Consider the following 23,596-nt stretch of genomic DNA (forward strand, 5'->3'; position numbering starts at 1 on the left):
TGATGTTTGATAGACAGGCAGGTGGATGAACAGGGCGACACTTGGTCACTGGGGGCAGGGATGAGGGCACCTCCCGGCTTGCTTCACAGCTTCTGGCCCCCACACGGTAAGCAACAATAAGGTCCGCTGAAAATTGTGAGACGGCCACCTGCCTTCTCTGGCCGGGCAAACATCTCCCTCCCAGAGCCTGAACCCTGGCCGTCTGTGTCACCGAGGTTATTACTCTCAGGATGAAGTGATGTAGAGATGAGTCATTAGTTACCCAATGACTTATCCAATGGAGGGGAGCGGTATCAGCTCCCATGTCAGGGCTCGGGTTGACAGAGGCCCAGAGAGGGGAAAGGACAGCCTGCTACCGGACCAGTCCAGGTCTAACTGAGGTGGGTCCTGATGACTCGTCGTCCCGTGAGGATGAATTCCCGAGACAATGTCGATGACTGCCAGCCTGAGCACAGAGGATCCTGTGTCCAGCCGGCTGCTCAGACCTTGGGATTCCCCCACGGGCAGCAGAGGGTTGGCCGTGGCTGGAGCCATGGGACTCTGGAAAGGAGGGGACCCAGCACCAGAGGGCTCAGGGGGCTGCCCCCTGCAGGGCACAGCTGCCCCTGGAGTCTTCTGGCCCATGGCCTCATCTTTACTTGAGGCCACAGCCTCAGATCCCCACTCCCCACTTCCCCACTCCCGCTCCTAGAGGGGAGGTAGAGTCTAGACCAGCTGTCCTCAAACAGTTCCATCTCAGGACCTCTTTACACTCTGAAAAAATTTTTGAGCACCCCAAAGAACATTTGCTCATGTGGGTTACATCAGGAGATACTTACCAATTTAGAATTTAACACTGAGAGGGGCACCTGGGTGGCTCAGTCCGTTAAGCGACTGACTCTTGGTTTCGGCTCAGGTCATGATCTCATGGTTCGTGGGATCAAGTCCCTGTAGGGCTCTGTGCTGACAGCGTGGAGCCTGCTCTGGATTCTCTGTTCCTCTCTCTCTTTGTCCCTTCCCTGCTCGTGTGTGCTCTCTCTCTCTCTCTCTCTCTCAAAATAAATTTTAAAAAAAGAAATTAACACTGAGAAACTTACGGAAATGTTTACGCTTTAACTCACCTAAAAACTATTAAACCATGGAGTGCCTGGGTAGCTCAGTCAGTTAAGTGTCTGACTTTGGCTCAGGTCATGATCTCATGGTTCGTGAGTTCGAGCCCCGCGTTGGGCTCTGTGCTGACAGCTCAGAGCCTAGAGCCTATTTCAGATTCCGTGTCTCCTTCTCTCTCTCTCCCCTCCCCTGCTCATGCTCTGTCTCTCTGTCTCTCCCAAAAATAAATAAACATTAAAACATTTTTAAATAAATGGATAAAAACTAATAAACCCTGCATCTTAACACAATTAACATGTATTTGTGAAAAAGAACCATATTTTCCAAAACAAAAAATAATATCAGTAAAAGGGGCATTGTTTTACTTTTTCTTTCCTTTTACCTTGTTTCTTTTTTTTTGAAAACCGCTTTAAATAGAAGCCTTCATAGGAAAACAGCTGGAGTCTCAGATCTGCTTTTGCATTCAGTGTTTTGCACTATCACATATCATGCAGCCTTCTGGAAAACTCCACGGTACACCCATGAGAGAATAAAAATGAAAGAGACCCCTTCCACACCCCCCAAAAAACCCTTGATAGTACTATAAAAATAGTACTGACTTCCCAGATTCCCTAAAAGCGTCTTGGTGATTCTGGACCTCTCTTTGAGAACGGTTGCTCTCGGTAGAGTTTCTCGAACCATATTATGCGGATGAATCATGCGAGGAACTGTTAAAAATGCAGATTCTGGGGGCGCCTGGGTGGCGCAGTCGGTTAAGCGTCTGACTTCAGCCAGGTCACGATCTCGCGGTCCGTGAGTTCGAGCCCCGCGTCAGGCTCTGGGCTGATGGCTCAGAGCCTGGAGCCTGTTTCCGATTCTGTGTCTCCCTCTCTCTCTGCCCCTCCCCCGTTCATGCTCTGTCTCTCTCTGTCCCAAAAATAAAGTAAACGTTGAAAAAAAAAAAAATGCAGATTCTGGTTCAGCGGGCCTGGGGAACGGCCCAGAAGTCTACACTTCTAACCAGCTCCCCGGTGACGCTGATACAGCTGGCCCAACAACCACACACTCACGGACTCACAGCTCTGCCTCTGACGCTCTCCAAGGCGTGGCCGGACAGATGCCCTGAGTCCCGCAAAAGTCATGGTGCCCTCCGTTGCCTACAATTAAAACAAGAGTAAACTTGAAATTAAATAAACCAAAAAAAAAAAAAAATCTTTCCTTTTCCTAAAGGTGATCGTTTTGATATTTTTGAAATTTTTTTTACTGTTTATTCATTTTCAGAGAGCAAGAATGAGAGAGTGGGGAGGGGCAGAGAGAGAGGGAGAAAGAGAGAATCCTAAGCAGGACCCGCACTGTCAGCGGGGAGCCTGGCGCGGGCTCGATCCTACGAACTGTGAGATCATGACCTGAGCCGAAATCAAGAGTGGGACGGACGCGTAACCGACTCAGCCACCCCGGCGCCCCCTCTGTTTGATTTTTTTTTAATTTATTTTTTTTTAATTTTTTTAATGTTTATTTATTTCTGAGAGAGAAAGAGAGACAGAGTGAGAGTTAAGGGAGGGGCAGAGAGAGAGGGAGGCAGAATCTAAAGCAGGCTCCAGGCTCTGAGCTGTCAGCACGGAGCCCGATGTGGGGCTCGAACTCACGAACTGTGAGATCATGACCTGAGCAGAAGTCGAGCGCTTAACTGACTGAGCCACCCAGGTGCCCCTGATTTTTAAAACATTTCTTTTGCTGCTCACACTTTGCTGGTTATATCAATAACCCCTTACTGTTGAAAGGGCAGAGGCCCTGCCCAGATCACAATATGAGCCCAACCTACGGCCGAGTGAAAAGGTTAAGTTACAAATTCACTTCTCCGTCCACTTCTTCCCTACAACCCTGAGGCACATACATGCATTTACATATGTTTGCAGTGATATGCGTATATACTTTCTTCTTTCTCTATGTTGCTTGCCTTTTCTACGCGAGCACGTAGAATCTTTAGAGTCAGAAAAACAAACTATTTTTAAAGCATGTGTTTATTCCACAGGCACAGATTTTAACTTGTGAAGCAACACTGATTGGGCTCTCCCGAGTTGTCCCAGGCTTTGGCTTCTGCTTGATCATTTAGAACCAGAGAAGGTTGGGACAGGCGAGACCTAATCTGCAATGTTATCAGGCACCAAGGCCCAGAGAAGGTAAGGGACTGGCCGAGGGTCACACAGCCAGTTTGGCCTGCAGATAACAGAGCCCGGGCTTCTGCCTTTTATCCCAGGACATTGCCCTCCTGTAAACTTGAGTATGAATTGTTATTTGGGGTTGTGGGAAGGGGGGGTATTTTTAAATGCCCTATATTCTGGGAGCCCCAGTCCGGGCAAACCCCAGATGAAAGATAAAGGGCCCTGGATGAGACAGTGATTAGTGGGGAGGAGCTTGACCGGCACAGGCAGAAAAGCAGCTTCAGAAGGGCCCGGGGTCTGCGGGCTGCAGGGCAAGAAGGAAGGAGAACCCTGGGCCAGGGCCAGAAGGCAGTAATTAAAGGCAGGGCAGGCCTCCAAAGAGCCCATTAAACATGTTTGCCCTGCACCAAACTGGCAAGCAGAACTCAACCCCTTTGCCATTTTCTATAAGAAATCCAACCACATCAAACACTTGGGGTTTTTATACCCTTTCCTGAGTGCTCAGGTGATCACAGAGAGCAAAGGCGCACAGCACTCTCCCACCTCGCCCCTCCTTGCCCCTGTCTCCCAGCGTCTACCCCCCCTACCTCCCCTTTCCTCCCCCACCCAGCCCCACCCAGCCCCCGTGGGCCCCAAGTCAGGCACTAACCAACAGAGAGAAACCTCCCTCCCAGCTTCCAGAAAGATAAAAAAACCCCTCCGTTTCATTCGACAGCGACAACATGAGACTTCAGCCGCTTTGCCGTCCCGGGTCTTGGAGCCCTGGGATCTTAGCCTGTGAACTAGGATGACACTTAAGAATACTTTAGGCCAGTCCTGTTAGGTCATAGGTGGAGAAGCCGGGGTTCTGAGATGGAGAGGTCTTGCTCGAGGTCAGGGCCCCCGGCCCCTGGATGGATCCAACTCACAAAGTCAGGTGAATTAGCCTTGCCTTCGAGCCAGAGAGCCGCTCCCCTCTTTCTTATTAACCTCCTCCCAAGAGCCTAGGGTGACAGAGATCGGGAATGGGCCGGCCAGAGGGGAGGGACAAAGGAGTCGGGATCCCTGGGTGCCCAGGCCCTGGCCGCGAGTCTCCCATGGTTGCCGTGAGTCCTCCCATAGCTGCCCTGTAAGGAGAGGCCGCCGTCTTCATTTTACCGCTCCTGTCACCAGGAGACGAGCTGGCCTTCAAACCCAGGCCTGTGTGGGCCTAAAGTTTCTCCGTCTGACACTCAGGGCTCCTCCCTCGAGGCCCGAGCCTGTCGGTGGGGGGCCGTGCAGGAGGTGGAGGGTGTGGTGTGGTGGAGGCATGGCCCGGGGAGGACCGTAGGCCTTTCCCCCCCGTACATGCCTCTGGAGGCCGCACAGAAGAGGGCACTGGGGCCCGGGAGCCTTCTCATCCCACCCAGGACGGGAGAAGACGGCCCCGCACCAGATGCCACGAGACCCGGGTCCTGGTCCTTGCTCTGCAGCTTATCACGATGTACCCTTAGGGCACCCTCTCTGAGCCTCCGTTTTCTCTCTGGGAGGGTAAGGATGGGAGACGGCAAACCCAGATCCCCCTCCCCCCCCGCCCCAACTGCTTTCCTCTCCTCCCTCCTCTGTTCTTGCCAGGTCCCGGGACCTCTCTGGGCCTCAGTTTCTCCCACAGCCCAGCCCTCAACTCTGTGTTAGGAAAGCCTCTTGGCTGAGGCCACTCCCACGCCGGACACCTTCGAGGTGCAAACCAGGGCAATTACTGGGCGATTAGGTGCCACTGCTAGGGCGAGAGGGGCCACGCCTCCGCTTGCACGCTGGGCGTCCTGCCTGGGAGTGCCCCGGGATCTGCCTTCTTAACGCGGGTCCGGCTGGCTGCTGTGACACACCGTCCTGAAGGTGCACACATCACACGCCGAGGAAGCCAGGGCAGGCCGGCCTGGCATGGCAGGTGAGTGGGCAGGGCCTGGGGGCCTCGGGGCACAGGGCCGCTGAGAGGAGCTTCGGGAAAGGGGGTGTCTGCGCGGGGAAACTTGGATCACTGATCCTTGGGGTTGTGTTGCTGCATGGTCCGTGTGCCGTTCCCTCGTGCTCCTGAGGGAGGCCCAGAGATGGAAAGAGCCGGCCCCAGACTGCCCAGCAAGTCCCTGGCAGAGCCCTTCCTGGGCTGGGGCCAGGCCTTCCCCATAGGCCTTGCTGAAACAGAGGAGGACGAGCAGGGGAAGACAGAGAAGGGGCAGAGAGAGGCCCCAGGGGCCGCCTCCTCTTAATTCCCACCCCAAAGATTCGAGGGCAAGAACAGCTTTGTCTGAGGTGAAAGGAGCCATGTGGCCTTGAGCAAGGGAACTTGCCTTTGGTGCCTCCATGTTCCCATCTGTAAAATGGGAGTTGGAATACACTTCGCAGGCCCGCTGTGAGGAACTGATGGGACCGAGGGTGCTGAACTCCCCACAGTTTTCACATGTGGGGCCTCTCGGAGGCAGCAGGCTCAGAAAACGTGCCAGAATAGTGAGGGGCAACACTTCGGGGTAGCTAACACTTATGGGTTTCCCACCTCCTCTGGCTAGGTGCTGGGGTCCCGCGGTGAGTGAGTCAGCACCCGCGGGGGTCCTGCTCTCATAGGTCTTTTTTTTTTTTTTCAACGTTTATTTATTTTTGGTACAGAGAGAGACAGAGCATGAACGGGGGAGGGGCAGAGAGAGAGGGAGACACAGAATCGGAAACAGGCTCCAGGCTCTGAGCCATCAGCCCAGAGCCCGACGCGGGGCTCGAACTCACGGACCGCGAGATCGTGACCTGGCTGAAGTCGTTCACTTAACCGACTGCGCCACCCAGGCGCCCCTCTCATAGGTCTTTAAAGGTGTTCCTCACGTGGTGCTTCCTGCTTTCTATCGTCCAGGATCATGTGACAATTACATGAGTCAACTCTTGTTTATTTTTTGACGTTCAAAGCCAGGTGGTTTAGCTTCCTTGTCATATTTGAACTTCTTCTCGCTCCACCCTGCGAGCTGCTAACACTTACAGGCATCCTGGGCCTTTCTGGCTCTTCGGATGGGGTCTGCTCCCTGAGGGTCACCCCACCCCGGCTCACACCCCAGACTGCTGCTTCGAGACCTGGGGTTCGTCTTCCCCGTCAGAGCCCCGGGCTCTGCTTGCTTCAGGATCCACTTTTCAGGGTGCACCGAGAGGTCCCTCCACCCCGATTCTCTGATACACTGTGGGCCTTCCGCTGGACGGAGTTTCATTGCTGAGAAAGGACCCTTCTGGGAGACGAAGCCAGTGACAGAGAGTTCCAATGTCAGGTCTGTTACTAACTTGCTGGGTGGCCATGCCTCTCTCTGAAGCTCATTTTCCACCTGTAAAATCACAGCGTGAGATCCATCACGCCTAGCAAATAGCAGTGATAGATAGGTTGAATTCAATTCCCCGGTCTTCTGGGTCCTCCAGGCTTCTTGGAGACCTACTCCTCAGAGCAGTGGGCGTGCACCCATCACGCAATCGGTCCGTGAATGACCGAGACATCAGATTCTGGAAGAAAAGCGTGTGGCCTGTGGGCTGTTCCTCCTGCCCTCACTGTCCGTGGCAGACGTCGCTGCTTGACCCCCGAACTCCTCCCTACAGGGCCCCAGCGTTCTCCTCAACAGAGTACTTCAAGTAGTCCTAGCAATCGATCGGTGCTAGCAGACGAAATGAGACCCTTCTGCCGCTGGTGGATTATAATTCGCTTTTCCCAGCTCAGAAATTCTAAGAATCAGGGGGCATACTCTGTGCATGGTTGGTTCCGGCTGGGATGTTCTCACCACTGCCTACTGGCGACAGAGGCCAGCAGCTTCCAAGAGGACCCGGAAGGAAAGGGACAGTGGCCCCAGGCAACTCCCCAGTTAAGCGTTTAGCTGTGGAGGTCAGGTGCCCATGACGCACACTACGGATAGGGTTATAATAGGGCCCATTAAAAACCGATTATGCTGAGTCCAATGTCTGGGAGAGATTGCTGGCGTCAGTAGAGAACCTCCTGGGCTTGGCCCCACTGGGTGCCATCCCTGGGGCTGGGACAGAGATCTGGGGAGGAAGGCATCATCAGCTGACTGGTGTCACCCAAGGGCGGGAGGAGAAATAGTCGGGGTGAGCTAGGGCTGGGGGTGGGCTGGTGGTGAAGAGCTGGGCGGGCGGGAGGCCACCTTCCCTCCAAGTAAAACTCGTTCTTCGGCTGGCCTGTGGGACCAGCTGGTGAGCAAGCGAGCTGGAGCGAAGATGAGGTTGGCCGGGAGGGGAGTGGGAGGCGGGGGCAGATGGTGAGGGACCTTGAACGCCAGCCTAACGGCCGTGGATCTGATGGCTCTAGAGCAGGGGCAATGACATGCTGATGCTCGTGCGGTCAGAAGGGTCCCCTCTCCTTGCTGAAGCTCGGGTTCTCCATAGTAACAGGATGGAGCGAATGAAATGAGCTTGAAAATGCTGGGAGGCTGTGGGAGCCAGGCAGTAATTTAAGCAAGAGGCGAAGAGGGGAGAGTAAAAGGAAAAACAATGGGCGTAGGAACAGGGAGGGGTGGACTGAAGTGGCGGGAGGGATCCGGGGAGAGGAGGAGGACTCCCATCTGCTGACCCAGCTAAGGGTGACCCTGCGCCGGGCTAAGTACCGTATACAGAGCGAGACCACTCGCCGTGGCTGAAGCTTGTGGCTCAAGAGTGTTTATTGATAGCTCCTTCCACTCTCTGGGTTTCCAGGGCTAGGAGACGCATTCTCTTCCTTGCCCTACTTCTGGCCGTCACCTCATCTTCCAGAAAAGTCTATGAGGAACGTATTAGTATTGCCGCGCTTCAGGGCAGGCAGTCTGAACCTCAGAGAGGTCCACTCACTTATCCAGGGCCGCACAGCCAATAAGTGGAAGGTTCGGGATAGCACTAATTGGCAGAACACTGGACTGGCAGCCAGCCGTTCTTGGGCAAATACTGACGATCATACGATTAATAACACGCATGTTTACTGAGCACCTAATACGTGCCGGGTCCCGCTCTACGTACTCTGTGGAAATTGTTTCACTTAATCGTTACAACCGGGGGAGGTGGCTACTATCACCAGTCCCAGGATTCAGAGGGTTCAGTCCCTTGCCTCAGGTCACACAGCCAAGGATCCACGAAGCCTGCATTTGAACTGAAGTGTGTGCCTCTGAAATTGGGCGCCTAATTGCTATGGGAAGGAAGGCCAAGAGGGGAAGGTGGGAAGGAGAAGAAAAAGACGGCAGGTGGAGAGGCCACGAGGCTTTGGGGTGAGAGGGTAGGCGGAGAGAATGCTCTTACGGCTTCCCTCTTTCTGTATGTGTGGCGGGCACAGCCTCAGGTTTGGCGGTCATGGGCCTTGAGCTCGGGGCTGGAGCTCACCCAGCATATCCCCAGGGTGGGGGCCCAGGGTTGATAATACGTCATCCATTCGGTCCTCAGGGCCTCAGGTGTGGACCAGAGAAGGCCTTGGTGGGACGTCGCCTCTCCCATCCCTTCCCCGGTGCCCACCAAGGGGCTATGTGACAAGCCTACATCAGCACGGGCTTGGGGGTGTGGGGGGCGTGTTGTGGGGAGGGGCTGAGAGGAGCCCTGGGGCTGTCAGAGACACTTGGTCCAGCAAACCCCCCCACAACCCAGTCCCTAAGTGCTCTTCCGGACTCATTTCACAGATAAGGACACTGAGGCCCCGAGAGAGGAAGCAACTTAGCCCACATCCCACAGGGAGCCGGTGGCCGGGGCTCTACCCACGTCCTGGGCCCATGACTGCAGAAGGCAGGAAGACAGGAAGGAAGGGCAGGTTTTGGAATGTGTCCGCTTGACAGAGGGGATTACAGGTGGGTGGAGAGGACGGGGTGTGGGCAGCTGACGGGGCATAGGTGTTGATCCCCAAGGGTGTTCCAGGAAGCTGCGGACCTCCCCTTTTCACACCCTTGTCCCAGCCAAGGGACAGGGAGGGACATTCGTTCATCCAACCAATATTCACTGAGCCTCTACTATGTCCTGGGCCCTGAGCGGGGCTCTAACAACCCAGAGAGAATGAGACCCAGGTCTTGCCTTCACGGAGCCCACAGTCCAGTGGAGGAGAAAGACCTGTGAGCAAACAACTGTGACCGGGCTTCCTTGGTGACTGACTAGAGACACAGCCTTAGTCTCGGCAGGATTCACGCCGAGCACGTGGAGGGGGTGACACTGGGTTCGTTTTAACTGGGGATCAGGAACCCATCCCCTATCTCTCGTATCTCTTGTATCTCTTGTGTCCCTTGTATCCCTTGGCCTTGGGCTGCCCTCTTCTGTGCCCATCTGTCCCCAGGAGGGCTGAGGAGGACACCAGTTAGGAAAGAACTGGGCTGTAACCACCAGAATGGTTGCTTTCTCCCAGCAGGATCCTGGTTGCCTAGCCCTGACAATCGGCCCACCCAGGCCGGGTCATGAGGGTGTGATGTTCACAAGTACGGATGACTTAGGTCACCGGAGATGCAGCTCTAGGGACAGACAACACAAGGACCAGAGCAGTGACCTCCTGGGTCAGGGCAGGTCTGGCCTGGGGGGATGGGTGGCAAGTCAGGATTTCTCGGTAACAGCTCTGCAAAACCAGCAAAGGGCAAAAAGAACAGCCATGTTCGGGGGTGGGGGTGGGGGTTAACGGAGAGGCAGAGTGGGAACAGCTGGGGCAAAGGTTGCAAGAAAAAAGTCTTTGGTTGAGCAGAAGGAAGGACGTTTTAACATCTGGGCAGCGGGTGAGTGGCCTGCAAGAAGCATGAAAGCTGGAACTATGGTCACGTATCCACCGGAAATTCGGAGGAGGGAATTCGACTCCGGCAGGAAGTTGTGAGAGAGGTGGCCTTTGAGATTCGGGGGTAATGGTGACAATGGCAGTTCTGGCTCATTCTACCCCTCTTGCCCCACTGTGATGGGGCTCTTGCCCGGAGGGTGGTGGGAGATGCTTTGGGCTGTGGCGGGGAAAGGTGAAGCCAAGGCAGGACTCCCGGGACTTGAACCCATGACCCGGAGCCCAGGGACTCTTTTTACCTCCTAACCACCCCCTTTGCAAGAATCCCTGGGGCATGCCAGCACTGAGATAATTACCACCCAACAACCTCACGTCCCACTCCTCACTCATCCCCTAAACACACACACACACGCACACACACACACAAACAATTGCACCCTGTGTTGGCCTTTCCCCGCGCAAGCTGTGGCTTGGCTTAGCATCCTCAGGCAAGAAGTCTCTTTCTTCCCATCTCTGGGTCTCAGTTTCTGTCAATGAAACAAAAGACCTGGGTGTCTAATGGCCCTCTCAGCTCTGCGGCTATTAGACAATCCTACGTACAAGGTAACTGGGGTTCTGGCCTATGTGTGCAGACAAAACAGAGGCCACCCGAGCACAGACTTCTGGGACTTGAGAGGAAAGTTCCTGACCAAGAACCGCAGGGGCAAAGTCAGTGGGAGGCTTCCACTCTACTCTCAGATGTGAGAGGGAGCTCTCCAGTGAGGGAAGTCTCCTGGCGCTGCTGTTCCAGCCACCGCCCCACAGGGATCGCTGTTGTAACCAGTCCTTGCTCACCCAGCACGCTGGTTGGCCGTAGGAGCTCCCAAGCTTGGGGCTCACGCGTCAGCTATGTTAGTTCTCATTTGCATGTTTGGTCATTATCCCCAGATCATGGTGCCAGGCTGGGGCTTCCAGCCTGGTTAGAGTTAGCTAGAACTAGCCTTCTCCATGAATCTCAGGCCTGGGGATTGAGACTGTGGTACCAGCCCAGCTCCTCATAAGTGGAGACCGGTTGGAAGGCTGTTGCAGTCTAGACAAGAAAGACGTTCATTGCTTGGCCTAGGGTAGTGGTGGAGACAGAGGTGTGTGATGGGCTTGATGCAGGTTTTGGAGGTGGTCCCATCGGGACTTGATGATGGATCGGATAAGGGGTGAGGGGGTGAGAGCAAAGGGGAAATCAGAGATTCCTTGCCTTGGTCCTGAGTGCCAGGGCAGATGGGACATCTCCCAAGACACAGGAGAGCAGGGATTTGGGGATGGGGTAGGGAAGAAATGGGGAGTTCTGCTTTGGGTGTGTTAGGTTGGATTTTCCTAGAAGACCACCCAATGGAGATTTCAAGTAGATGGCTGAACATATTGTTTGGATTTCAAGGGAGAAATCAGAGTGGAGATGTAACCTTGGCGTTATCAGCAGGAGATCTCCAATCAAAACCACTTAATTTATCAGAAAAAACTTCCAGGGGCACCTGGGTGGCTCAGTCGGGAAAGCGTCCAGCTCTCGATTTCAGCTCAGGTCATGATCTCGTGGTTCATGAGTTCGAGCCCCATGGTGGGCCCCACGTTTGACAGTGTGGAACCTGCTTGGGATTCTGTCTCCCTCTCTCTCTCTCCCCCTCCTCTGCTCACTCTCCCTCTCAAAATAAATAAGTAAACATTAAAAAAAAAACCCTCCAGTAATATTGAACCTCAAAAGGCGAGAGTTTAGGGACCCCATTCTTTTCTTCCTGAGTTCCTCCTTCTATAAACGTACCCACCTCTTCCCCAGTTTCCTATATCAAGCAGGACTTAGAGGAGCTGCCTTTTTCAGGCCACAGAGGTCCCATCATTCCTTGACCCAGAGAGGGCCACCTGGTGCCCATAGTCTATGTAAGGAAAGGAAGCCACACAAGGGATTTTTTTTTTCTCCAAATCATATCTTTTCTAAGCTGGCTTTCTCCTTCCACCTCTTCATATAGAGATGCAATTTCTGAAATCCTATCTCACTGTAGCTGCATAAAAAATCACCCCAAGACACTGGCTTCAGGCAGTAGCAGTCATTTATTACCATTGTTCCTCCCCGTTCTGATGCTGCACCTGGTCCAGCCATGCACCTGCTGCCCAGATCTCCTCATCCTTGCGGTTTGACTGTGGCTGGGGTGGGATCATCATAAACGCTTCTTCCTGCCCTGTCAGGTGCTTGGGCTTCTCAGACTCTATCTTGGTCTTTCCTCAAGGCCTCTCCAGCATGGTGGTCTCTGTGTTGCTGCACTTTGTCAGATAGATAGGTGATTGGTTGATAGATAGATGTGATGGAGAGAGAGACAGACAAACAGACAGACAGACAGACACAGAGAGAGAGACAGAGACAGAGGGAAAGAGCACACGTGCTCAGGGCTTCAAAGGTGCTTATCCTGAGGAAGAAGTAGCCAGGCAGAAGCTGCATCCTGTTTATGTCTCAACACCAGAAGGCCTGTGGCATTCACATTCCACCATATATATTGGTCAGAACAGTCCCAAGCGCCTGTGCAGAATTAAGGAGAGAGTATATGAACCCCACCCCACAGTGGGAAGGATTTCAATCACATTATAAGAAAAATGTGTAGAATGGCATCCATCCATCATCTATATGAATTAGTGAAGCCACCTTTGAAAAATACAATGTTCCATACTCTCCTTGTGTATTACTCAAGGTTCTCCAGAGAAATAGAACCAACAGGATGTGTGTGTACGTAGACTAGATAGATAGACAGACACATAGATAGATAGATAGATAGATAGATAGATAGATAATGGAAGGATAGATAGATGATGGATGGATAGATAGATAGATAGATGATGGATGGATGGATGGATGGATAGATAGATAGATAATGGATAGATAGATAGATGGATGGATAGATGATGGATGGATGGATGGATGGATAGATGATGGATGGATGGATGGATGGATAGATAGATGATGGATGGATGGATGGATAGATAGATAGATGATGGATGGATAGATAGATAGATGATGGATGGATGGATGGATAGATAGATAGATAGATGATGGATGGATAGATAGATAGATGATGGATGGATGGATAGATAGATGATGGATGGATAGATAGATGATGGATGGATAGATAGATAGATGATGGATGGATGGATGGATGGATGGATAGATAGATGATGGATGGATAGATAGATAGATGATGGATGGATAGATAGATAGATGATGGATGGATGGATAGATAGATGATGGATGGATAGATAGATGATGGATGGATAGATAGATAGATGATGGATGGATGGATAGATAGATAGATGATAGAGGGGCACCTGGGTGGCTTGGTCAGTTAAGCATCTGATTTCAGCTCAGGTCATGATCTCACGGTTCGTGGGTTCAAACCTGCATCAGGTTCCATGCTGACAGCTCAGAGCCTGGAGCCTGCTTCTCTTTCTGTGTGGGTCTCTCTCTGCCCCTCCCCTGTTCATGCTTTCTCTGTCTCTCAAAAATAAATAAGTAAACATTAAAAGAGAGAGAGAGAGAGATGATAGGGATAGAGGAGAGAGAGAGAGAGAGATTTTAAGGAATTGGCTTCCACGATTATGGAGGCCACCAAGTCCAAGTCCACAGGGGAGGCTGGCTGGCTAGAGATTCAAGGAAGAGTTGCAGTTGGAGTCCAAAGGCAATCTGCTGGCAGAATTGCTTCTTGCTCAGGGGAGGTCAGTGTCCTACTAAGGCCTTAACTGCCTGGATGAGGCCCACCCACATTACGGAGGGTAATCTGCTTTATTTAAAGTCCACCAATTTAATGTAAACTCATCCAAAAAACAACTTCACAAAAGCATCTGGAATAACGTTTGACCAAATTTCTGAGCACCATGGCCCAGCCAAGTTGATACATAAAATTAACTGTCACATCATGCAACAGGAGAAGAAACAAAACGGATATTTAAGGAGCACCTAATATGTGCCAGATGCTTTCCACACATCATCTTATTCAATGTCATTATTAGAGCTGAGAGAAAGCGATTATTATACCCATTTTATGGATGAGAAAGGTGAAGTCATGCTGAAGGACACACGGTGAGCAAATGACAGACCTAGGATGCTGACGCAGGTCTAAGTGACTCCAGGAAAATGAGAGGGAACATGGGTGATGACAGATTGGAAAGTGGGGCTAACTTCCCAGTGGAGGTCTCAAGAACCAGACCGAGGAGTTGAGGCTCTTTCTTGGGGGAGGAGAAGCACCCCAAGGAGTCATGGAAGCCAGGGGTAGAGTGGCTACAAAGACACTATTAACAACTGACTATCACTGATCCATCATCATTAGAGGCTGAGGAAGAGTAATCCTGGGACCAGGTCCATTCCAATTATGGCGGAAGGATGGGAGGAATTAGTCACAGGGTCTTCCTCAGGGCTCCCAGGCTGCACAGAGGACTTGGACTTTGCCTTGCCCACGGGAGGAGGCAGAGGGCAAGCAGGAAGAGGGACAGAAGCCTGTGGTATCAGAGCGTAGGTCCCACCTTCTCCAGAAAGATGGAAGAAAATGATACTCGCTGAGTGTCTGCCATATGCAAAATGCCACACCGCTGGATGTCATATGGGGGCGGTCTTTTTGCCTTCCTTCCAAGAGGCCTGTGGGGCAGGTGCCATCAGTGCCTGCAGTTTTTAGACCAGGACACTGAGACTCAGAAAGGTGACGTGGTGTGTCTGAGGGCACACGAGACACAGCCCGACTGGGGTCAGGGTCCGGGTCTCTCTGGCCCCAAACCCTGTGTTTTCTCCATTCCACACCCCAACTACTCAAGATTTGCCGATTCCCGGTCTCAGCCCTTGATCATCAGACAGGCAGGATAGCACGGAATCCAGGCATCACCCACACTAGCTGTGTGACCTTTGTAAAGTTACTTCACCTCTCTGTGCCTCCGTTTTCTCATCTGTAAAATGAGGGTAATAATAGTGTTTGCTTCAAGATCGCTGTCAGGATTAAATGAATTCATAAATGTAAGTCATAGAGGATAATGTCTAGCTCATAGCATTAAATATATACATAAATACATATATATATATGTTAGCTATTCATCTTATTATTTTTTCTAATGTTTATTTATTTTAAGAGAGAGAGAGAAAGAGCATGTGAGTGGGGTAGAGGCAGAGAGAGAGGGAGAGAGAGAGACAATCCCAAGCAGGCTCTGCACTGTCAGCATAGAGCCTAATGTAGGTAGGGCTCGAGCTCACAAACCGTGAGATCGTGACCTAAGCTGAAATCGAGAGTCGGATGCTTAACCGACTGAGACACCCGGGTGCCCCCACCTTATTATTCTTATTGTCATAGTTGGGGGCAGGGTGGTTCTCACATCACCAGGGACAGCCTTACCCAGCCTCTAAGTTAGGATACGCATATTGGAAAGAAGCTGAGTGTTATTGGTGAAGAAGCTCCCAAAGATTTATCCAGATCCCAGAGCTGCACATTAAAAAGTTTAACAGGTATGAATGGACAACCCAAACCCGGATGTGAAAGATAGGTCACATTTACTGATACTCTTCAATCAAATGGAATCTGAGTCCTGCTCCCACCGGGCGTGTTGGAAAATTCCATCCAAGTTATTACTGGGGCTCCCCGCATGTTTCGGTTATCTACTGCTGCGTAACAAACGGCCCCGACACTCGGACAGTTAAAACAACAGCAATCATTCGCTCACTCACAAACCCACAACCTGGGCGGGGCTCAGCTGGGACGGCTTGTCTTTGCCTCACTCAGGATCAGGGGAGGCACGTGACCAGAGGTGGGCGCTCAGGGGGCTGTGGGTGGGGAGTCTTGGTTCCTCTCCACGTGGACTTCTCCACGGGCCATTTGACTTTCTTCATGGCGTGGCCGCTGGGTTCCCGGGTCAAGCAACTCAAGGGAACCAGGCAGAAGCTCTATCGACTTTTATGGTCTAGACTTGCGAGTCACAAAGTGTCACTCTGTTTTAGCCACAAGTCCTGTCAGATTCAGGCAGAGGGAATACATATCCTACTTCTTTTTTTTTTTAATGTTTATTTATTTTTGAGAGAGAGAGAGAGAGGCAGCATACAAGAGAGGGGAAGGGGCCGAGAGAGGGGGAGACACAGAATCTGAAACAGGCTCCAGCCTCTGAGTTGTCAGCACAGAGCCCAACGTGGGGCTTGAACTCACAAACTGTGAGATCACGACCTGAGCCAAAGTCCAACGCTTAACCAACTGAGCCACCCAAGTGCCCCTATCCTACTTTTTAAAATTTTTTTTAAACATTTATCTATTTTTGAGAGACAGAGAGAGACAGAGCACAAGTCAGGGAAGGGCAGAGAGAGAAAGAGACAGAGAATCCAAAGCAGGCTCCAGGCTCTGAGCTGTCAGCACAGAGCCCAATGCCGGGCTCGAACTCACGAACCGTGCAATCATGACCTGAGCCGAAGCCGGAGCTTAACCGACTGAGCTACCCAGGTGCCCTGACCTTTATCCTACATCTTGATGAGGGCAGTACCAACATCATATGATAGGAAAAGCACGAGCGATGGGCGATATTATTGCAACCATCTCTGGAAAATACAATCTGCCTTTAAAAAGCCAAACATTTTGGCCGGCTCTCCCCAGACCTTGGTCCAGACGAGCCGCTGCTCTGGTGCGCATGGTCCAAAGCCATGCTGTGCTTTAAAGTCGGGTATTTGGGGTCTGTGACTCCTGTGGGGCCAAAGGTAAAGGCAGCAGGGCTCAGGGGTTCCGTACAATCACAGACCCGACCGTTTCACAGCATGGTCATATCAATATATATCTAATCCAACACGTTCCCACCATGTAACATTGACCCATTTTTCATCAAGCGGTGGGGTGTGTTCCCTCCCCTTGAACCTGGGCAGACCTTTGTAGCTGCCTTGACTAATAGCAGACAGTGGGGGCCACCCTGTAACTTCGGAGGGTAGGTCACGAAAGGCATTTCAGCTCCCACATCGGTTTCTCGGATCACTTGCCCAGGGGGGTACCGGGGGCCGTGCTGTGAGGACGCTTTCAAAGCGTGCTCTTAAACACCTGAGCCCTATCTGCTTAACGCCAACCTCCTCCCCTGGCCAGGGCAAGCCCGAGAGAGAGGGAGACACAGAATCCGAAGCAGGCTCCGGGCTCCGAGCTGTCAGCACGGAGCCCAACGCGGGGCTCGAACTCACGAACCGAGAGATCATGATCTGAGCCGAAGCCAGACGCTTAACTGACTGAGCCGCCCAGGCGCCCCTAAAATTTATTCTGAATTCCAAATCTTGGTACTTTCGTGATCACCTGCAGCCAGACACAGAATAGGAAAAACGGAGTCACCTAACATGCTCGTTTCCAGACAAGGTTGAAAAAGTCCACACCCTGCCTTCTTGTTTCCACTCTCCTACTGGAAACAGTGTGTCCTTTTGGGTCTATTTCATGCCACGGTTTTTTGCATGTTTGTCCCTCTCTGTCGGGGATTTTGCTGTTTAAAAGGGCCCCAACTGTAGGGCTGAAGCGCTGTCCAGTGTTCCTAAACACAGGAGGCTGTGATGTGCCTTCTAAGAAAACCAGTGTGTCAGATGAACTTGGTTCAGACATGAATTATGTTGTCCGTGAGTGCAACGTTAATGACTCAACGATATATTAAATAAGGTGTCTTTAAACAGAAGAACACACAAGAGAAGGTTACATATTGATCGGCGGATGGAAGAATTGTGAACAGAAGCTAACAAGAACCTAACCCTGCATTTGCTGTAAGAGTCATGGTTCGGTATTCGTTAATTCGATGTCGGCGGAAACTTTAAGGAACGTGAACTACTGAGAATGACCGGAATCAATCGCATAAGATAAAAAGTAGCCGCGTGAACAAATGACTGCAGGAGGGCAAGGCGGAGGGGGGTGAGAAACATGTCAAGGGCTTGGCCTCACCTCCCTGTCCTCCCCCGGCTCAGGGATCAGAGTCACCGAGGTGGACTGGCAGAGCCTGAAAAATGGCGTTGCCCACCACACCCAGGAGTACCCCTGCCCTGAGCTGGTGGTACGCAGGGGCCACACGTTCACCTTGGTGCTGGAGCTGAGCAGACCCCTGGAGGACCAGGAGACCATCATCTTCACGGTGGAGACAGGTAATTGTCAGGCCAATGCCCTCTGCTGGTCTACATTCAGAAAGATTTGTCTTGTGACCGGTGACCCGAGACCCTTTGGTCATCAGCCCAGAGGGAAGCGTGTCCCTGCCGGGGCGGGGGGTGGGGGGCTGAGCTCCGGAACCCTAGAGGTCTTTGATGACAGCTTGCGGGGACGGCTGGCAGGCATTGCCAGCAGGCAGTGGGCGAGATGAGAGGACAGCTCTGGAATTCTTTGCATACCAAGGAATCGAGGGCTCTGGAAGATGATGGAAATTCTTCAGGTACTTTGGGAGCCCAAGCTTTTCTTTCTTAGACAAAGGGTGGACTTTGAAAGTCCCCATTACTTTCTCCTAGATCCAGGAGGTGGGTGGGAATCAGAACCGCGGAGGTGGCCCCCCACAGTGTCCCAGCAGTTCAGGGAGCGAAGGTGGGCATTCCAGGCTTGTAGCTTTTCTGCTTCTCTAGAGCTGGGTTCCCTAGGGGCAGCTGGATCTCCTGAGTGCCTCTCCCCTCCGCCAGGACCCCAGGCCTCCGAGGACCGCCACACCAAAGCCGTGTTCCAGATATCGGAGCCAGAAGTGGGCAAGACCTGGACAGCGGTGAAGGAGGCTGAGACGGAGAACACCGTGACCGTCAGCATCAGCAGCCCTCCCAACGCTGTCATCGGCCGCTACCTGATGAGCACCAGGGTCTCCTCTCGCCGAAAACATAATGACCGAAAGCTGGGCGAGTTTGTTCTCCTTTTCAACCCATGGTGCCCAGGTAGGAGCTGGCAAGCTTTCCCGGAAGCTGTCCTAGAGGTGGGCCTGCCCTTAGCAGGGGCCTGGAAGACAGGCTAAGCAACGGGGAGGTGGATGCCCAGAGCTTGGCGAGAGCTGAGCTTAGGCAGAGGTGGGCACTGGGCAGAGGAAGCAGGTGCTACAAAGGATCCTGGGCCGGAGGAGCAAGAATCAGCAGTTTCTGGCGCACGGGGGCCAGTAGGCAGAGATGGGGCCTCGTAGGAGGAGAGGCCCAGCAATGGGCAAGAGCCCGGCTTGAGCCATCAGCAGCCTTGGCTCAGTCCTAGCTCTGCTTCCCTCTATGAGTCTTGGTTTCCTCATGGGTGACACGGGAGTGGTAACAGTGCCTACCTCCTGGGATTATGGTGAGAACTCACAGCGCTAATGGTTGTAATGTACAAGGTCCCTCGTAAGGGGTACTGGGGTCAGTATTCTTATTAAATATTTCTAAAATATGAGGCTGCTGTCGCCATCAAGCAGGGCCTCTCAAAGGTGTCAGGATTCCTCGAGTCCTTCTGTCTTGGGCTGGGCTGGGTGGGTCCCTGCCCCGGGGAACGGAGCCCCCAGGGGGAATGGGGCCCTGCCGGAAGGCAGCCTAGGAGCCCGCAAGCCCCCTCTTGCCCTCTCCCGTCCCAAGCCTCCCGGCACAGTCCCGGAGCTCTCCCTGATGTAGCCCCTTCCCCAGGCCTACAAGGCCAGAGCCCCAGCCCATGCTGAGCCTGACAACTGCTTTTCAGAGGACGACGTGTTTCTGGCCTCAGAGGAGGAGAGACAGGAGTACGTGCTCAATGACAGCGGGATCATCTTCCGAGGCGTGGAGAAGCACATCCGAGCCCAGGGCTGGAACTACGGGCAGGTCTCCAGAAGCACAGGCCAGAGGCGGGGGGATGCAGGCCGGGGCGTGCAGAAAGTCAGGCCAGGAGCCCTTCTGTCTGCTCTGCTCACTTCCTCCCTCCCCAGCGGGGACAAGCCGGGCTGACTCTTAGAACAGATCCATTCATTCACTAATCTACTAATAGCTGCGCTAAGACAGGCTCTGGGCCCTTGGGAAGGGGAGGTGCTTTGGATATGGTGCTTTGTAGAAGAATCAATAGCTTCGATCAGGGATGCTCGGTCTTGTGCATGCGCCGGAATCCCGTGGAGGGCTCTTTAAAACACACGGATGGCTGGGCCCCACCCCAGAGTTGCTGGTTCTGTAGATCTGGGGTGGGCTGTGAGAATGTGCATTTCTAACGAGGTCCTAGGTGGTGCTGAGGCTGCGGGTCTGGGACCACACTTTTAAGAGACATTGGCAGATAAATAATTACAATAAAGGGCGTGATGGTGGAGTGGGGGGGGGGAGGGGGAGGGGAGGGGGGCGGGCATCAGAGTGGTAGAGATGGGGCCAGAGGGAAGTCAGAAAAGTGTGAAAGAAAATCCACCCCGGGGATGGTGGAGACTTCCCGATAATGGGGCTGGGCACAGCCTGGCCAGGGAGAGGGCAGAGCCCATAGCAGGTGGGAGTCAGGGAGCAGAGGAGGGTCTGCTAGAGGAATTAGGTCTGCTTGGGCTGCGGGTGTCCTGGAGAAAGGTTGGCTGGGCCAGTGAAGGACCCTGACTGTCAGGTTCAGGAGCCAGAGTTTGAATCCGAGTAGTGATGGAGGTACTGGAGAGTCTGGGGCCCGCCTAAGGGGTAACCACTTCTCAGCACCCACCTCTTCCTGCCATGTGGCCAAGGGAACCCAGGGTTCCCCGGACCTTCCCAAGATCCTTCAGGGAGCTTCAGAGACCTGAAATCTTAATTTGTATGTAAAGATCCTCCAGTTTTTAAATGTTTACTTATTCTGAGAAAGAGACGGGGGGGGGGGGAGGGGGAGGGGCAGAGCGAGAGGGAGAGAGACAGAATCCCAAGCAGGCTCCGTACTGTCAGCGCAGAGCCCGGCATGGGGTTCGATTCCATGAACCGTGAGACCAGGACCTGAGCCGAAATCGAGAGTCGGATGCTTAACCGACTGAGCCACCCAGCGCCCCAAGATGCTCCGGTGTTTAAATGTTGTCCGTTCATTCAAATGTATTTGGAAAAATCATTGGAACCGAAGGAGTGGGCAGGCCGGGTAGACGCGGCTCCAGAGTCACTCGTTTACCACAAACTTTACCGCGGGTAGTGGGGAGCGTTGGGGGCAGTTACGGCACAGGGCAGGGACTTGATTAAGGTTGAGCTTCTGGCTCGCGGTGACTCTCTGAGGGAGGGTTTCTGAGGTGGGGATGCTCTGTGGTGTCCCAGGGTGGGGGTAGGTGAATTCCCGTGCACAACACAAGGGACCCACTGGGTAAGTATTGTAAGAGGGTCTGGAATATGGGTGAGACTCTGGCCTCTAAGCACAGACTCTCTGGGGACAGTTTGAGGAGGACATTCTGAACATCTGCCTCTCCATCCTGGACCGAAGTCCTCTTTACCAAGATGACCCAGCCATCGACGTGTCCTGCCGCCATGACCCCATCTACGTCACCAGGGCCATCAGCGCCATGGTGAGGAGCCCCACCGTCCCTGCATACACACTTTCTCATGGGTCCCTGAACCAACCCCAGGGTCCCATCCTATGATTTTCCCAAGTCACCTTTTGTTTTAATTCTCTATCGCTGCCCCCAAACCACCCCAAAACTCAGTGGCACGAAACAGCCGCTTATTATGCTCATGGTTTTATAGATCAGGGACTTGGGCAGAGCGCCGTGAGGACAGGATGGCTTGTCTCTCCTCTAAGATGCTTCCGCTGGGGGCATCTGAATGGCTGCAGATGGCTGGAATGGTTTGATGAGACCGTATATCTGCGGCCTTGGTTCTAGAAGTCTGGATCTTTGGTTCTCTTCCACGCTGTGTCTGCTGGAGCTGGAATGTCAAGATGATTTGCTCACTCTCCTGTCCCTGGGCCCGGGGTGGTTAGAACAGCTGAGGCTGGCCGGTCACGGCTCTCTGTCCACGCAGCCTCTCCGTGTGGCTAGCTTGGGCTTCCTCACGGCATGGCGATCTCAGGGTCATCAGACGTAGCAGCTGGCTTCTCTCCGAACAACTGTTCCAAAAAAGAAGCCCCGGAAATTGCCACCGCATCCCTTCTGCCATAGTCACTGGTCAAAGCAGTCACAGTCCAGCCCAGATTCAGGGAGGGAGTGCACAGGCCCATCTCTCCCTGGGAAGAGTGCCTTCCTTATTACGTTACACACAACAACGCTTCCTCCTGCAAAGATAGCCAGAAGGCCGACCGCAAGCGGGTGTTGAGATCAGTGGATGGCTACCTGTGATTCCACAATTGGATGGAGCCGATTTTCTCGTATTTGGTACCCTTCATTCCTCAAGATCCCAGAGGGATGTTGGAACACAGAGACTCAAAAGCAGTGACCAGTTCCAGAGAGTAGAGCATCACAGCCCTGTGGGATAACAGTGCAGGCTCTAAGTCAAAGTCCTGAACTTGGGGGTCACCCACACTTTTTGCTAACTTGCCATGTGACTTGGACGGGTCCCTTCACCCCTCTTAATCTCGGTGTTAATCTCACTGTCTCTATACTTATACCAGCACCAGTCCCCAAAACAGATCATTTAAAAGGGGAAATGCTGCAAAATCATAGGTAATTTTCAGTAATAGAGAATCCTCATGGCAGGTCATTTAATAAATGGTACCCGAAGTAGGTATGTTAAGAGAACAGATGCCCCTAATTTTCAGGTAATTTAAAAGTAAGGGGTGACCCCAAATGAGGAGGGGGTCCAAAGCGTAAGGGGACTTTACAGTGGCGACGCCCTGAGGAGGGAGGCCCTGCCTGGTGACGGACCCATGCCCCCCTCCGTCCAGGTGAACAGCAACAACGACCGGGGAGTGGTTCAAGGCCAGTGGCAGGGCAAGTACGGTGGTGGCACCAGCCCCCTGCACTGGCGTGGCAGCGTGGCCATTCTGCACAAGTGGTTCAAGGGCAGGTTCAAGCCAGTCAAATACGGCCAGTGCTGGGTCTTCGCTGGAGTCATGTGCACAGGTACCCAGGGAAAGAGGGTCCCTGACCCCAGGCCGGCTCCCTCTTTTGCCTCCATTTGTATATATTCGCATACAGTCCACCCCACCCCTCCCCCCCCACCCTCACCCTCCTTTAAAATGTGTTTCTTTTTTTTTTAATTTTAAGGTTTTTTTTTAGTTTTTATTTATTTATTTATTTTTGAGAGAGAGAGAGAGAGAGAGAGAGAGAGAGAGAGAGCAGGCACAAGTCGGGGAGGGGCAGAGAGAGGAGGACCGAGGATCTGATGTGGGCTCTGTGTGCACAGCTGAGAGCCCCACATGGGGCTTGAACTCCTGAACCCTGAGATCGTGACCTGACCTGAAGGCAAACGCTTAACCGCCTGAGCCACCCAGGCACCCCAAGTGTTCTTTAATTGGTGATGGGGAAGTAGAAGTCTGGTTAACGATGAGAGAAACCAGATAGTTCGTTTATGTAACTTTTGATCTTTTATTTTGCTGAAGGAGGCCCGGCTCCTGTCTCGAGCTCTTTGAGTGGCTTTTAGCAAGTCCTGTGGCCCCCCCAGGCCTCCAGTCCCCTCGAACCCGAACTGGCAATTACATGGTTATTATATGACTTCCAAGTTCCCGCTGGCCTCAGAGCCCGTGATTCAAATGGGGGTGGCCTAGTGTCTTGGGAAGTCCCTTGAGAGGTTCTACAGGGAAGGAGGCGCTTCCGAGGGCGGAAGCAGGAAAAGTAGACAGACAGACAGACACGGGAGGGGCTGTGGAAGAGATGAGGCCTACTGCCTGCTGGGGGCACCTCG

General features: G+C 52.9%; 1 protein-coding gene across 1 annotated transcript in view; it reads left to right on the forward strand.

Annotated features, from left to right (window-relative positions):
- The first annotated feature begins 5,129 nt into the window (after positions 1-5,129).
- Positions 5,130-23,596, forward strand: part of TGM6 (transglutaminase 6) — a 36,711-nt gene continuing 18,244 nt past the window's right edge. The window contains exons 1-6 of the mRNA XM_047069162.1: positions 5,130-5,136; positions 17,864-18,037; positions 18,557-18,799; positions 19,554-19,672; positions 21,196-21,324; positions 22,638-22,815. Of these exons, the coding sequence (XP_046925118.1) occupies positions 5,130-5,136; positions 17,864-18,037; positions 18,557-18,799; positions 19,554-19,672; positions 21,196-21,324; positions 22,638-22,815 (850 nt within the window). The remainder of the gene's footprint in view (positions 5,137-17,863; positions 18,038-18,556; positions 18,800-19,553; positions 19,673-21,195; positions 21,325-22,637; positions 22,816-23,596) is intronic.

The sequence above is a fragment of the Lynx rufus genome, unplaced genomic scaffold, assembly GCF_022079265.1.
Source record: "Lynx rufus isolate CCGP_SWC_20201006 ecotype Redwood Valley unplaced genomic scaffold, mLynRuf1.p SCAF_8, whole genome shotgun sequence".
NCBI lineage: Eukaryota > Metazoa > Chordata > Mammalia > Carnivora > Felidae > Lynx > Lynx rufus.